This window comes from Baudoinia panamericana, assembly GCF_000338955.1.
Source record: "Baudoinia panamericana UAMH 10762 unplaced genomic scaffold BAUCOscaffold_2, whole genome shotgun sequence".
In the NCBI taxonomy this organism is placed as follows: domain Eukaryota; kingdom Fungi; phylum Ascomycota; class Dothideomycetes; order Mycosphaerellales; family Teratosphaeriaceae; genus Baudoinia; species Baudoinia panamericana.
The window spans coordinates 681,755-696,684 of record NW_006911258.1 but is presented as its reverse complement, the minus strand read 5'-3'; the positions used below and the strand labels follow the sequence as shown (position 1 = coordinate 696,684).

The 14,930-nt window shown below is 55.8% G+C and overlaps 6 protein-coding genes across 6 annotated transcripts; 4 read left to right on the top strand and 2 right to left on the bottom strand.

Moving 5' to 3' along the window:
* Nucleotides 1–83: 83 nt before the first annotated feature.
* BAUCODRAFT_348503 (uncharacterized protein) lies at nt 84–3,439 on the top strand. Its single transcript, XM_007675120.1, has 3 exons — nt 84–331; nt 391–2,299; nt 3,008–3,439. The coding sequence occupies exons 1-3, from the start codon at nt 212–214 to the stop codon at nt 3,097–3,099; spliced, it is 2,121 nt and encodes a 706-aa protein (XP_007673310.1). The 5' UTR covers nt 84–211; the 3' UTR covers nt 3,100–3,439.
* Nucleotides 3,440–3,626: 187 nt separating this feature from the next.
* BAUCODRAFT_348426 (uncharacterized protein) lies at nt 3,627–6,027 on the top strand. Its single transcript, XM_007675119.1, has 2 exons — nt 3,627–5,805; nt 5,863–6,027. Exon 1 carries the CDS (start codon nt 3,779–3,781, stop codon nt 5,690–5,692), a length of 1,914 nt encoding a protein of 637 aa, XP_007673309.1. The 5' UTR covers nt 3,627–3,778; the 3' UTR covers nt 5,693–5,805; nt 5,863–6,027.
* BAUCODRAFT_30135 (uncharacterized protein) lies at nt 6,023–6,796 on the top strand. The gene is made up of 2 exons (XM_007674760.1): nt 6,023–6,659; nt 6,712–6,796. The coding sequence occupies exon 1, from the start codon at nt 6,049–6,051 to the stop codon at nt 6,538–6,540; it is 492 nt and encodes a 163-aa protein (XP_007672950.1). The 5' UTR covers nt 6,023–6,048; the 3' UTR covers nt 6,541–6,659; nt 6,712–6,796.
* Nucleotides 6,797–8,157: 1,361 nt separating this feature from the next.
* On the bottom strand, nt 8,158–10,956 carry BAUCODRAFT_30132 (uncharacterized protein). The gene is made up of 2 exons (XM_007674759.1): nt 8,437–10,956; nt 8,158–8,250 (listed from the first exon to the last, which is right to left on the bottom strand). The coding sequence occupies exon 1, from the start codon at nt 10,492–10,494 to the stop codon at nt 8,452–8,454; it is 2,043 nt and encodes a 680-aa protein (XP_007672949.1). The 5' UTR covers nt 10,495–10,956; the 3' UTR covers nt 8,158–8,250; nt 8,437–8,451.
* Nucleotides 10,957–11,174: 218 nt separating this feature from the next.
* On the bottom strand, nt 11,175–13,624 carry BAUCODRAFT_348294 (uncharacterized protein). The gene is made up of 6 exons (XM_007675118.1): nt 12,859–13,624; nt 12,727–12,802; nt 12,284–12,660; nt 12,129–12,221; nt 11,390–12,066; nt 11,175–11,315 (listed from the first exon to the last, which is right to left on the bottom strand). Exons 1-6 carry the CDS (start codon nt 13,571–13,573, stop codon nt 11,244–11,246), a joined length of 2,010 nt encoding a protein of 669 aa, XP_007673308.1. The 5' UTR covers nt 13,574–13,624; the 3' UTR covers nt 11,175–11,243.
* Nucleotides 13,625–14,575: 951 nt separating this feature from the next.
* On the top strand, nt 14,576–14,797 carry BAUCODRAFT_119306 (uncharacterized protein; the record flags this gene model as incomplete). The annotated part of the gene is made up of 1 exon (XM_007675117.1): nt 14,576–14,797. The coding sequence occupies one exon, from the start codon at nt 14,576–14,578 to the stop codon at nt 14,795–14,797; it is 222 nt and encodes a 73-aa protein (XP_007673307.1).
* Nucleotides 14,798–14,930: the final 133 nt, after the last annotated feature.

Here is a 14,930-nt window from a genome sequence, read left to right as displayed (position 1 = left end):
ATTCGACCGCTACCCATCGGCGTTCCATCAGGATTCCATGCGAGACTTCCCGTCACTCTCATCCAAGGCTCTCCTTTGCACGGTGTGAGCTGTTAGACACCAGCAAGCTGGCTTCACCATCGCAGACTTCACACACGGGTGCGCTTCTCCGGGCACCTCATACCCGCCCTTCACGCATCAGCATACCATCTCCCATATCAAGCACGACGTTATGTCGAGAACTCAGCAGGACCAGTTCATTGATGATGACGAGGAGGAATCATGCCCCCTCTGCGTGGAAGAGTTCGATCTCACGGACAAGGGTTTCAAACCTTGTCCGTGCGGATATCAGGTGAGAACGAGACAAACACCATCTCGAGTTTGAGTTTGGCAAGCTGACGATATCGCTAGATCTGCCAGTTCTGTTACAACAACGTCAAGAACAACATGAATGGCCTCTGTCCTGCGTGTCGACGTCCGTATGATGACAAGAACATCGAATACAAGACCATCACGCCTGAGGAAATGGCCGCGCATAAGGCCCGTCAAGCACAGAAGCAGAAAAAGACACAGGCCGCTCTGGCGAAGGAGAAGCAAAAGGCCGAGGCCGATTACCTTAGCAAGAAGCACTTGGCTGGCATGCGTGTAGTTCAGAAGAACCTCGTTTATGTGACGGGGCTCAATCCGACGACACATGAGGACCAGTTGCTGCAAACGCTACGAGGCGATCAATACTTTGGACAGTACGGCAAGATTATCAAGATTGTCGTCTCCAAGGCCAAGGATCCAAGCCATCCGCACTCCGTCGGCGTATACGTTACGTACGAACGCAAGGAAGATGCGGCATCATGCATAGCGGCGGTGAACGGTAGCAAGAACGGAGATAGAACGCTACGAGCGCAGTTTGGCACGACGAAGTATTGCTCAGCCTACCTTCGAAACGAGACGTGTACCAACCGGCAGTGTATGTTCCTGCATGAACCGGGTGAGGCCAACGAAAGTTACTCGCGAGCCGATTTGTCCGCACTGAACGCAGGCTCAGCGCAACACCGGGATGAGCGAGCACCGCCTCCGCAAAGTCAGCAGCCTGTTGCTTCTGCCGCCCAGCCTATGACCAGACAATCCAGCGAGCAAAGTCATGGCTCATTGACCGACCGGCCCGCGCTGCCGTCGACAGCTTCCTGGGCATCGAAGCCGCTGCAAACAGCGCCTAGCCGAGCCGAAAGTCGCTCTACAAGTGGAGCAATGGAAAGCCCGGCAATCGTTCATGCAACGCCTGCACATCTGGACGTGCCCACCGAAGCAGCCCCAAGTCAACCGCCTGCCGCAAGTCAACCTGCTGCCGCACCCGTACCGTCCGCGGCTACCACTACGCCACACCAGACCCGTCCGCGCAAACCTCGACCTTCTTCGCCATTCTCGGACATGGTAAAGAACTTTAGTCTCGATGACTTCAAGTTTGTGTTCTCCCTTTCATCGCTCCCGCAAGCTGAAATCGACATCATCACCAACTACCCGCCCCTATTCGACAACAACGGCGGAGCCAGAAGGCGTATCCGGCGGCAGCGCGAAGAGGAGCAGCGAAGAATGGAGCAAGAAGCTCAGGCTCAGGCTTTTCAGCAACCGCCACCACAACCTATCGAGCAGCAAACTGACCATGAAGACATTCAAGATTCGAGTGCAATGAGTGGCAGCTTACAGTTAGGCGGCGAACCTGAGGACCGACAATCCCAAAACGCGCAGACTTCGAGCGCAATACGTCCGCCCGGTCAGGATGGCGGACTGGATCCGAGGTTCCAGTTCAACGGTGGTGGCATAACGAGTCCATCTGGCTTCAGCGACCGTGGTCTCACACCTCAACAGCACCACCAAATGCTGTTACAGACAATGAAGAGCAATGACCCGGCGTCCTACGCCCTTGACAACCACGCGCAACACTCGCCATTCCCGCAGCAAGGCTCAAACCCACCTGGCCATCAGCGCAACGTGTCTCGCTTTTCGTTCGCAAACGACACTGCAAGCGCGTCAGCATCCGTGAAGCCTGTGGCGAACATGAAGATTATGAACCAGCAATCTTCGATCCTTCCGCAACAAGGTGGTTTTGGTGGGCAGCAAGGCAACCAGCAGTTCTTTACCTCGAATGTTCAAGGCCCGCCACCTGGCCTTAAGACAAGCGGCACGCCACCTGTCAGCGGCGGCATGACCTTCGGACAAGGTCATGGCTTTGCAACGGGTGGCCTGCAATATGGCACCAACCTCGGGCCCCAACGCGGAAACGCTAACGAAGAAATGATGCGCAACCTTCTGCGCGGCGACAAACGTGAGTTGCAGCATGCTTTTACTTCCCCTCCTAACCATTATAGCACAGCCTCCACACCGTACCCGCCAGCAGCAGCAGCCGGCGGCCAGAGTGCTTTTAGTGGATCCTTGATGCAGAATCCTGCAGGCTACGGCAACAGTGTCTTCTCCGACGGCGAGAAGAGCAACACGAGCCAACGTGGAAAGAAAAAGAGTAAGAAGCACAGCCGCCAAGGGCACGCTAACACCTCGTCCACCTCCTCTGGCTTCGATCTTGGTTCCGCGGATCACTCCTCCATGCTACAAGGTCGCTTTCAGGCTGCTGCTGCTGCTGCTGCTGCTGCTGGCGGTCTACCCAGTGCAGGCGGTGCAGGTGCGAGTGGCTTCTACGGCTCGAGTGCGGGTCTGATGCATAGTGGCGGCGGCGGCGGCGCTGGCGGTTACAGTGGGCGCTGGTAGTGTTTTCTGCTTCGGTATGCAAGGTGTTGGTGGAACGGGGTCGGCGGCACGACTATAAGTATTGCCGTGCTTAATCGAACCGACTGTAGCATCACACCACAAGAAGGCGCGTCAGAAACGATCCCTCGAATCACGATCTGGACATCGGAAAGGCGTTGGGGATTCAACAAGGCAAGGTGTTCTCATTGCATGTTCCATCACGCTTCGACACTTCATGTACGTATGCTTACAGCGAACCTTCACATAGGGTCAGCGGCTGATAGATGAAAAGATAGTGTGTCACCTCATCTCCAACCGCTTACCTCGTCCATACCTGAAGCAAGTGACGCCTTGAGAACGACCTTCGCCTGCTGTTGTAACTAGCTGCGTGTTTCTTCGGGTAGTCTATAGCTTGCTGCGAGGTGGACCCGCCGCACAATGCGTGGTTCGGCGACTGTGCCGCCGCCAACGGCCAGAAACTAGAAGAGGAGGAGAGCCGCGCACCATCGCATCTGCACCGCACTGCTTAACATTGAGACGTCCAACCTTGAGCAGAACCTTCTGTGCTAACGTTGCCTCTTTAGCCGAGTCTGAATTCCCACCCTTACCGACGCCATCTCGTCAAGCAAGCATCCAACTGGAGAACGTACCACCGACAACCGGTTCTCGTCACTCAACACCGCCCGTACCGCCAGGGTTCGAAGGGCAGTCCGCGAACGAGGACCGACGTTCTGCGACCACAGTGCCTCCTGGCCTGATCGTCAAGCCAAATGCCTTGCCAAATCTGGACCTGGAAGGCCCAGTGAGCAGACCTGGGAGTAGAGCGAGCCTGAGACGGCAAGTAAGCCTGGCTCAGGTCGTACCGGCGCTTCCGTTGAAGCCCGGTAGTAGGCCTGGGACGCCACGACTGCCTAGCTCAAGGCCGGCAACGCCATCGAGAGGGCTGAGTGAGATCAAGGTATCGCAAGCGCAGTCTGTTCAAGAGACGCCGACAAGGGCACCCAAGGCTGCTGCGCAGGTGGCTATCCCAGGGACTGGGCTCAAAAGTTCACATGAGGCAGTGATGCCTTCTTCGTCAAAGGCACCAGCTCCTGAACCTAATAAAATAGCAAGTCCCGAAACACCAATCATGCCGGACCAAGCTCCAAAGGCAGTACCAGAGCCCTCTGGTTCGAAGCAGGAGCCGGCCAAACCTGCGGAGATGCGGAAGAGTTCAGCGCCAACAGCTATGCAGCCAGCATCTAAGGGCATGGCTACTGTGCAGGCAAGTGATGCAAATGCTGCACCAGTAACGCCGACCAAGTCGGATGCGAAGAAGGATGAGGGAAGCAAACGAAAGCACCCAGGCAAGCTTGATATTACAGCCGCCGTCAATCAGACACAAGACGAGCCCTCTGCTGTGGTGGCCAGCTCCTCAAAGGAAATTCCGACCGACGTAAGCACGCCGAGCAAACCGCAAGTGCCTATGTCGAGGACGCCGTCTATCGCATCGAAGCCGGAAAGTCCTGGCGTCTCGTCTCCCGCTATTAAAAGCGCACCGCGAACATTAAGAGTTGTTCAGACTCCCAAGGCCGAGACGCCACCACCACAGCCGTTCTCAACGCCTGCTCTGCCCACGCCAGGAAGCGGCATCAAGTTGCCGTCACGTCAGCCGAGTGTCGCTTCGATAAATCCACCAGGGACACCCTCGAGCGAGCAGATCTCGATATCTGACAACATCTCCATGACGGACACATCGCTCTCTCGAGCAAACTCCCCGCCGCCAGGCGCTACGTCTTCGCTAACGACCGGCATGGTAGGCTCAGCGCCTGTGCGCACAAAGACGAAGAATCAGCTCAAGAAGGAGAGGCAGGAGCGAGCAAAAGCCATAGAAGAGGAGAAAGCCAAGCAAGACGACACTGTCAAGCCTCCTATGCCGGAAGAGTTAACACATCAGGAGGCGATCATCAGCCGCAAGAAAAAGGCAAAGAAGGAGAAGGAGCCGAAGGCCAGACCAACGAAAGTTAGAGAGATCACGGAAATGGCGGAGACCACACCGACAGCGAGTCGCCCTGTGAGTCCTGGTCAGAAAGCAGCAGTGCAAGAAGAGAGCCAGGTGCCGAAGGTTGAACGCGTTGCAACCCCAGTCAAGGCGCCGATGCCGGCTCCACCTCCACCTATACCCGCTCCACATGAGCCCTCTCCGCCACCGACACCGACTTTGACTGCTGCGAGCTTGCTCGCTGAGCTCAAAGCGCAGGCGCCGGAGATCCAGAAGTGCATTGACAGCCTGTTTCGCACGCCGACAAGCGCCCATTTCAAGGCCAATCAGAACATTTCGTCTAAAGATCTACACAACCCCGCCTTCTGGAAGTCGGACTGGAAGATCAATCTTACGAAAGATGAAGTGGAGGCGCTGCTCAGGGGTACAGTGCCTGCTGTGCATTACGGTGGGCAGGACGGGCGCGTTTGGGACCGAGGCATGGTGACTCCGTCGGGTGCACACCTTCGGGCGTTGACCGAGGAGCTGGAAGCGAGGTTCCTGGACTTGGAGAAGGCACTTCGCGAGATGCCGGAAGACCTCCGCTTCCATCCCAGCAAACCCCAAAATGAGATCAAATTTCCGAACATCGACCTGGAGGCGCTGAAACGCAGTTTCGACAATGCATCGACGCGTGGTCCAAGCGTGATGGAGCAGATGGTTCAGGATGGCGTGCCGCTTAAGAAGGGCGCATTTTTGGTGGATGAGGCGAGCAAGTACATTAACGAGTTCGTTATGCCGCCAGCGACGCCGCCCCCTTCGGCTGCAGGTGCGAGGAGTGGCCAGCAGACTCAGGCGGGCACCGTGGCTCCGGTCAACCCTGAGCAGCAGATCGTACAGCACAGTCTGGAGATTGTAGAGCGGCAGTTGCTGGAGGCGAAGCGCATAGCTGAGGAGAATGAAGGGAGGCTCAAGAAGCTGATCAAGAAGAATAAGCGGCTGCTGGGTCTTGGTTGAAGGAGGTTATAAGATGCGTTCACCGTGATGGCTCAAGGCCTCCATCGCTGGGAAGCAAAGTTACGATGGTATAGCGCCGTCGCCACAGCGCGGAAAGAAGCTATTGCTCGGAAGTAAGATTCATTACTACCATGTGCTTCCGGCTTCCTTCGTATTCACACTGCGCACAGAGTCCGTGAATGACATTCGGCGGTTAATTGCCCTCTGCTACGCGTCGTTTGACCCAGCGACAAGCGAACGGTGACACTAGAGATTCGAAGTTCTCAAGTTCCCAATACGACAGTGATACAGACAAGTCCACAATGGCCCAACAACAGCCTGTTGATGACAGCATGGCGGAGGAACAGCCACCCTAGATGTGTCCTCTGACTCGAGGCGTAGCCTGGCAGAGGCTGCTTCAAGCGCCCTGCAAGCTCGTACGTCGTCGTGATCGTGAGTTGGAACATACCGCTGATAGTTCAGAAGGCAACATCGCATTGGTAAGCGGTGTTCCAAGCGACACGTCAAACGATGAGATTGCTCGTCGTCGCCTTGACTCGAAAAACAAGTACAACCAATTCACAGCAGCGTCAGAACTGCGACGGCAAACCGTTGGGTATGTGGCGAGTCGCACTACAACCATGGACGAAAGCCTTCGCAAGATCGAGGATGAGACAGAACGTCAGACGATCACGCGGGCTAAAGCAACGATGATCAAGGACCACAAGACGGAGATCGACGGGGCCAAGAAGGATATCGAAGTGCAGCGCCAGTGGGACGAGTACTTTGCGCTGGAGAGGGACAAGGAGCCAGGTGAAGCTGCCGAAGCCTCCACTGCTTCTGCGTCACAACCAGACAGTAGGGTGTAGGCACAACGGCACGTCGTCACCGCGCAACCTTCCGGCGGAAGCTCAGCGTGGTATCCGGTCAGTCTGTAGCGCTTGATCGGAGACGAGCTCTGCGAGGATGGTGACTCGTCGTTCACAGGGTATGCGCGGCCGGGTCAAGCGTTCAAGTGCAGCACTGAGGGTATCAATTAGGTACATGAATGCGAAAGCACAATGCGGCTCCGCCGCAAAAGAGATCTTGAAATGGGGCAGCCAGCGTAAGGGAGTTTCCCGTGACGCCGACGCTATCATTGAGACGTGACTGCGTCAACATGGAATGAAGACAAGCGTGCAATATAGGATGTAACTTGGTCAGGCGACAAGCAACCCAGCAAGCCATGCGAATGCAGCCACGCAAACAACATCCAAGCACAGCTCCGAAGCATCCCCAGTCGATGGTATGATCGGCCGAGGACTCGGCATAGCCAACGTACTCGACGCAGCACCAGTGCCCAACAGGCTAACCGTGCCGTTATAGTAAGGCGTCAGCGTCAAGCTTGGACGCACGGACGACGTCGTAGTATTTGCGCTCATAGTCGCGTACGCGGTCTCTACCACTCTCATTACTGTCCTAGTAATCGTATGCGTGGTCGTTGCGGTGCCGCTCGAGGTAGCAACTGAGTGCGCGAAGTCGGTAGCGGTTATGCTAATAGACTCGGCAGAGGGTGCCTGAGCTGCGACAAAGGCTCCGGGCGAGAAGATTGACGCAACGGCGATTGCTGTTGCCGACCAGCTTCGAATCCGCATATTGTAGTGCAGACGTTGGAATGTGGAGAGTGGTTCGCAGATCGAGGTCCTGCAAGATGACGGATCGCTTGGAATGCTAGGTCCAATCTTGTTTGTTGATGCAACCCAATAGTGCCGGAAATGTGTATTGACAGTCGAAGAGAAACCGTGGCTCAGTACACAGTGCCGCAACTGTGTGTCTTAATCCAGGAAACTCTCGAAAGTGAGACGTCTTGTTCGTCGTAGAAGGTATTCCTCGGAGAGTTACCGTTCGTCGGTGAATTGCCTCGTCCGGCCGTAGTAGGTGTCGATGTCAAGTGGATGCAGTTGATGACTGTAGGTAATGACAGTGGTCGTCTCAAGTGAAGTGGCGACGATGAGTAGCTATGCGGACGGCAAGAAGAGCAAAGAGAGGGAAGAACCGAGCACAAGCGCTAGCGAGGACACAAGAACGCCGACCAATACTATATGCATACCAGTAGCCGTTGCAGTCATGTGGCCAGACTGTGAGATGACATGGCATTTCGTGCAATGTTCAACGGTGCCATGCAGTGCCAATCATTGCCCTAGCGCTGCCGGGCGTGGAAATTGCTTCGAGCCTTAGACTTTCTGTCGCAAACACACCGATTGGGCCTAGCGCAAGTTGGGTCATACACTATGTGCCGAAGTGGTGATATATCGCTGTCCCTCGACCAGTCTATGGAACAGCGTTGCCGATGTCGATGTAAAGCGTACGATTGCTCAACATCTCATCCTGACTGATCCATGCTAGGTGCTGGGAGAGTAATGCCTTCGGAGAATATCTAGAAGCGCTTAGCCTTGTCTGGAGCTTGTCTGGTACCTGCATGCTTAGCGCTTCCAACACCCCAGTCTCCCCGGATTCCACCCCACGCTCCAGACTATGCCGCGGCCGACCGTATGTGTATCCAGCTCGCGTGTGTCCTAGGTCTAGAAGGTCATGCAAAGCAGTAAAATAATCAGCGCTGTAACGATACCTCCCAAAAGAACGCCTCGCTAACCATCCAGTACCGCTAGCCCAAGACGCCTGCAGGCAATGCCCGATAGACGCACCCGCGCAATGCTTCTCCACAACCTCACTGCTCCTGCCCGCCTGCCAAAACACACGGACTTCACGCACTCACGAAGACTTACCATGTTGGTCGTTTATCACACGCTCTCCCATAGCCGACGCGCAATCATGTCTGGCGACAGATGCTCGTCGACATTCGATTGATCCTTCCTTTGCTCTGTCTGCTCCTCTGTCGAGTCCCGCTTCGGATCCGACTCGACTCCAGCAAAGCTGACGCCTCTCTTGCCGGGTTTGCGCTGTGAGGAAGGTCGCGACGACTGCTCGATCGTAGTCTGCACCCGAACCGAGCCCGTCGAACTTGAGGGATCAGCCGGCTTCTGCGGGCTCGCGCTCTTCGCTTGCGGGCCACTCTGCGGCACAAACTTTGGCGGTGACGCTGAGGTTGACAATTTGCTCGTTTCGCGGCTCGGTCTCGACCGGGACGGTAGTGTAATCGCAGACTTGCTCTGCTTGAGCGCTGTATGCTGCTGCTGAAGCTGTTTCTGCGGACTCTGCTTCTGGAATAGCCTGGGACCTCGGCACTTCTGCAGGCGCTCAAGGGACTCTGCAATTGGGTCACGGAATTTCTGTACCACTTTCAGCTCGGTGTTAACGGCCTTGAAGCGACCCTGGAAAATCTCCGGTCCAAGGCTCAACCCGGTATGCGCATTTAACCCGCCTCTGCCATCGCCCCCTAGAGCTGCCAGGTTGAGATAGGACTTGAGCGTTTCGTTGCGACGGTCGTAGATGTGGTGTGGCACCAGTGGCTGCCTCTCAGCTGCAGCTTCGCGATCCGCGAGCGCCTTGTCGTGCATCATCCTCAACTCAATCCTGCTCCTCCCTAACGCCGGCGTTGCTGCACCAGAAGACCCTGAGATTGTCGATCCAGGACTGACGGGCCCAGCGTGGTAGGATGTGTCAGTCGACCGCACACCTTCAGCAGCTGGCTCCCTCTCAGGCATGTTGTTACTTTGAAAGCTGCCTGTCTTTGGCGTACTCATTGCCGCGGTGTTGCTCCCACTGCCGGTAGACGGGTGTGATGCGCTTGGCAAAAAGCGCGATACAAGTTCGCTTTCTTCCGAGGGCTGATCGTGTGCACCGTCTTGGCCGACAATGGAACGTGAAGAGCGCAAGGAAGGCGCGGGTGAACCGCGTGAACTGTGTACATCGTCGAGTGCGCTGATCGAGCTCACTAAAGCAGGAGCGGGTAATTGAGCGCTGGTCAGACGCTGTACGGTAGGGTTAGGGTGATCTTTGGCGGCATGGACTGGGCTTCGTGTCTGTGATTTCGGCTGCATGGTCGATTGCGGCTCGGGCTGCAGTGATGGCGGCAACGGTTCGTGTGGTAATACAAGCTCTCTCATTTGGCTGGGTTCGAGCGTATGAGGACTGATAACATCGCTTTCATCTGTATCCTCTTCACTCGCCGCGGGAGTTCGATCAGCTTCTGGTCTTGACTGCTGTACCTCTTCCACAGCTTCTCTAGGTTGTGTAGTCTCGGTAGTATGCAGGCTGACGCTCGGATGTTGTGGCTTGCGCGTTGATGGCTCGTCAGGTGGCTTGTCCACGACAACGCTCGTTCTCCGGGAATGCTGCCTGGTACTGTACGGACTCGCGCTCGCGCTCTCCTCAGTCCACTCGTCCTCCTGCATTCCACTGCCGTCCATCTGCGGCGCCGCGTTGTCATCCGACGTCTCTTCAGCGCTCCCGACCGCGAAACCGACTCTCTTTGGCGCAGCATTGGCCTTCTGCTCTTGTTGCTGCCTTAACAGCTCTACCTCCTGCTCGTGCAGATCCAATTCCACACTCTTGCGCTTACTCTTCTTGCCCTTCAAGCCGGGACTTGGCGGTGGCTTCTGGTGGCTGCTCGTCATCCCCGCCAAGTTCTTCCCGGACTGCAGCCGCGTAAGCTGGCCATGCGAGAAGTTCTTCTTGAGCTTCGTTCCGGACCGGTTTCGCGGCAGTTCATACGCAGTCATGTTCCTCCTGATTGGTGGCCGATCTTGTTCGTCCAGCGAGCCTGGCAAGCGGATCTCGGTGTCGCCCTCATGGCTCCGGTTGCGTGTGTGGTGCTTTCGCTCGTCCTCTGCATGCTGTACACCCTGTGCATGCGCTGCAGTAGCTGCAGCTTGCCGGCCCATCTTGGCCAAGTTCCGCCCGCTGCTGTGATTGCGCGGGAGGACAATCTTGGCGTGTCGCTGCCTTCCGGCAACAGCATGGCGGAGAGGGTGGTGCTCGCCGGCACTGCCAGGACTCAGGACGCTGTTCCGTGAGCCGCCGTGTGATGACTGACTGCTGTGCCGCTTCACTATCGATGGCCGCTGTAGCGCGCCACTCGTGCTGGAGCGCGGCGACACAGGCATCGCTGCGCCGGCCGCATTGTGAGGCGAAGCGACCAGCGCTGGTGAGGGCATGTTGTGTGAATGCTTTACCGCCTGTTGAGGAAGGTGCAGCCTAAGTCGATGTCGGGGAGTAAGGAAGGCGATGGTGTGCGCTGCCTATGCACGGCTATTCCTGGCATACGCCGGCGTGGGAGTTGTGCATGGTTGGCACATGTACGACGTCGTGGCGTGGGCTGCCGCGTGTGAGGTGTGGATCAGCTGGTCGGCAGTTGATCGCTTCAACGGGCTCTTGTCCTGTGCATGAAGCTTGCGGCGACTCCATCAGCGGCCTCGGGAAGTGGGGCACATTATACCTACTATATTCACTTGTGCATCTGTCACGTAGTAACACCATCATATATAGCGTACTGAATCAATTGCACAAGCGTTGGCTTGGACAAGCAGCTCTTCAGAGCTAAATGCCTGCACACATCGCTTATTAAAGACGAACAATCTGCCCGCATGGCAACCTGGCCCGCAAACACCATGCTAATGTAGCAAATTTATCGCTATAAACGTAAATCATGGATTTCTTCCTTCACGCCAACAACACGATGTCGCGACTTGATGATGTCCGCAGCCTATATGGTTCGTTAGCCTCGTCTGCTGTTTTTCCTACAGGACCAGCCTGAAGCGGTTGTGAGGACGACCGTACCTTCTCCGCCACTGCATAAACGGTAGCACACAAATTCGTGCTTGGGATCAAGGGTATCACGCTGGCATCCACCACGCTCAGCCCTCTGGTCCCATACACTCTCAACTCTGCATCTACCACGCCCCCCAACTCCCGCGGTAACATGGCGCATGTGCCGCTCTGGTGCCCAATCGTGCTCTCCGCGTGCTCGCGAATGAACGCCTCAAGCTCTTCATCGCTCTGCACGTTTAGTCCTGGCGAGTGCTCGTAAGGTCCCAGCGTCTGCATGGCGTCGGTCTGATACCATTGGCGCGCGCGGCGGTACATCTGGGCGAGGACGTGCGTGTCGAGCGGGTTGGCGAGAGTGCCGAAGTCGAGGCGAGGCGTGCCGTTTGCCGGGTCGGTAGGGTCAACGGTCACTGTGCCCCGAGAGAGCGGCTTTTGCAGGATGAGAAGGCAGTAGGCATCCCCAGCCAGAGGCATCTCGATGAGAGCCGAGGTGCGTGAGGACATAGCGTGGACGATCTGCTGACGTTGTGAAAGATAGCCGGCTAGAAGGGTAGGGTCAGATGCGTAGGCGGCTGGGAGGTGGTCGTAGGGTGCTTGACTGCGGACGGATGAGACGAGGGCGTCAGTGTTCGGGTGAAAATCTGCGCTTGGTAAGAAGGCGACGGTGTTGTGGCCGCCAGCGTATGGGCCTGTCGGTCGTGTCAGTGTTGGCACGAAATGCGTGCATTGTCCGCAACAGGAAGATCCTCACCTGATCGGTCTCGCTCGAACTGTGCCTGAGCCTCGGCGGCGAAGGTGGCATTGTTCGACATGTTGTTTGGATTGAGGTACATGTCAGTGGTGACTGATCAGACCACGGCTGTCAGCAGAACGTCCCTCTCTCGCCGCAATGATGTTTAAACACACATTCATAAGCCAACCCGCTAGCAGGGTGATCCTGCAGGTTCATACCAACACCAGGAAGCTCAACGCGAACTTCGATTTTGGCCTCTTCTAACACATGCTTTGGCCCAACACCGCTCCTTTGGAGGATTAAAGGTGATTGCACACCACCAGCTGCAAGTATGATTTCCTTCCTAGCTCGTACGACTCCGACATCATTGCCATCGCGACGCTGAAGCACGATACCGTGAGCTCTGTGGTCTCTGGAGAGCAAGACTGAATTGACTCGGTATCCCGGAAGCAGATGGTAGTTGCTCCGTCTCAGGACCGGGTCGAGGTGGGCCGTAACAGCATATGATCGCGTTTCGGTGTTTGGATCTTGCGATCTCGGAACCCAGAAGCTAGTGCCGAGGAGTGTTAGCTGCCCTGCAATACCCATTATTCATGCAGTTCTTATATACACTCACATGCCGAAGGCATCTCCACCAGCGCCTTCCCGCGATTGCTGTACCCCGAGCTGTTGCCATCCTTCAATCTGCACTTCTGTTTATCAACGTCAGCTTACCACCAGCACAGTTCACTTACTCTCGGTGGCTCACTTTGACCAGGCCATGCCCAAGCCGGATTGCTTAGATGTACCGGTCCCTGTTCTCCGTATGCCGCGTCCTCATCCCACGACGCGTTGTACTCCTTCTGCAGCATCTCCCCGGGAGGGGTGAACGTAACACTTTTGCGGAAGTATGGCAGCAGATCCTTCCAGCCCCATCCTACGTTGCCTAGCTTCTCCCACGCATCGTAGTCCTCAGCGGCACCACGGTTAAGAAACATGCCGTTAACGGTAGATCCACCTCCAACGACTGCTGCGGCAGAGACTTCGGAGGTGCGGTTGTTGAGACCCTGCTGAGGTACTGAGGAGAAGTTGAACATGAGCTTAGGATCATGGAAGAGACCGTGCGAGGCGTCGAAAGGTTGCCAAGGACGAGCTATGAGCGGGTCGTGGCGGTAGAGATGGCCATATTCGACGACGAGGACGGTGTCATTGCCTTCGCTGAGACGATTGCCAACGGTCAAACCAGCTTGGCCTCCACCCACGATAATATAGTCATATTCATCATGGAGGTCACCTGTGCTGTAGACAACCCCGCCCCCTCCCTCGCCTGGTTCTCGTCGCTTGTTTGAGGCTCCAGACGAGAGTATTTCTTCGTGCCTTGACAGAGTATGCTGGATGTGTGAAAAATAGGAAACTTGTATGATAACAACGAGAGCAACGATCGTGGTTAGGATGCAATTCCTCGCAAAAACGGGATGAGGCATGATGGTGGGATTGAGTGTGAGGGAAGTCACCTACGATGTTTCTCGTCCACTACCATGTATACATATATCGCCCCTGAGCATGCAGCTCGCTGGGCGCCAAGTTCTAACGACGAGGTCTCACATCGTAGTCCATAGAGAGACGAGGTCGAGATAATAAGCTCCGAGCCACGGCTTTCCCGTTGCGTGTTGCTGGCGTAAAGTCTAACACGAAGCCGCTCCTGGCCCTGCACCAGCGGGAAGCAGCCCCTCCAAAATACATCCAAAATGTGGTAGTGTAAAGGTACCTTCCGTATCATCCAAGCTGTGGCAGACACACGCACCATGCGTAGCTCATGGGGAATGGACCGGCACTCCAGTACAGCCAAAACCGTGCGTTTTCCTGACAGGGAAATGGTTGTTGTCGAACGGAAGGAAAGCTACCGCACCTTGGCAACCGGCTACACCCATACAATGAGACAAGGAGATACAGAGCCTCAAACGTCAAGACCCCTTCCCTCTTTCCTTCCCTTGAACAGCATTGCTCGGAGCGCACCAAAATTGCGGCGGCACCGTTAGTACCAGGCAGTATTAGCCATCAGCAGAGGCTACATGTCATACCGAGGCTATACTACGCACCTCATTTCGTCAGGCGAGCTGTACAGCACAAAGTCGAAAGGACATCGTGACGCTTCGGAATGGCAAGAGGACTGGTTTCACCGCTGTTGATTACATTGGTGCTCACATAGCCACAACGCGGCTGATGCTGTCCGCCTGACGGTGGAATCTGTAATCTCAAAAGGCGATATGCAGCGGTACTACCTGCTGATTGTAGCGGAACATGATGCTACAACTGATGCAATCCCGCATGAGAGGAGGCTTTGCAGTGGGGCCGAACAAACCTCTTTCCACCATGTATACAAGTGAGAGTGTGTACCGCAGTTGCCAACACTTGGGTCGCCATTGATCAGAGGTTGGACGAGTTCTCAATCCTCCGCGATACACGCCCAGAGCCCTAGTTCAACAATGTCTTCACCTCAAATGGATCGTTATGGGTCGCAAAAGACGACGAATGCGCAAACCATCGTACTCATCATGATGTCTCCCAAGCAACTCCCCGATCGAGCTTTGGAGAAGCGTGTTGCCACACCTTTGGGTATGCCGAGCTTGAACGGTTCTTCGATGAGCTTCTTGCGCCGGTACTATCATCACACTCTCGTGAGGTTGTTACTTGATAAGCACTGCTGATGGACATCCCTGACCTTCAGTTGCACACTCTCCACAGCTTCGGAACGAAGAGTTCGTCTCACATCTTCTCCAAGTATAGTTGTTCTTGTCAGACAGATAATCCAGCTTAGTTATAACTCTGAGTTCGCTAAGC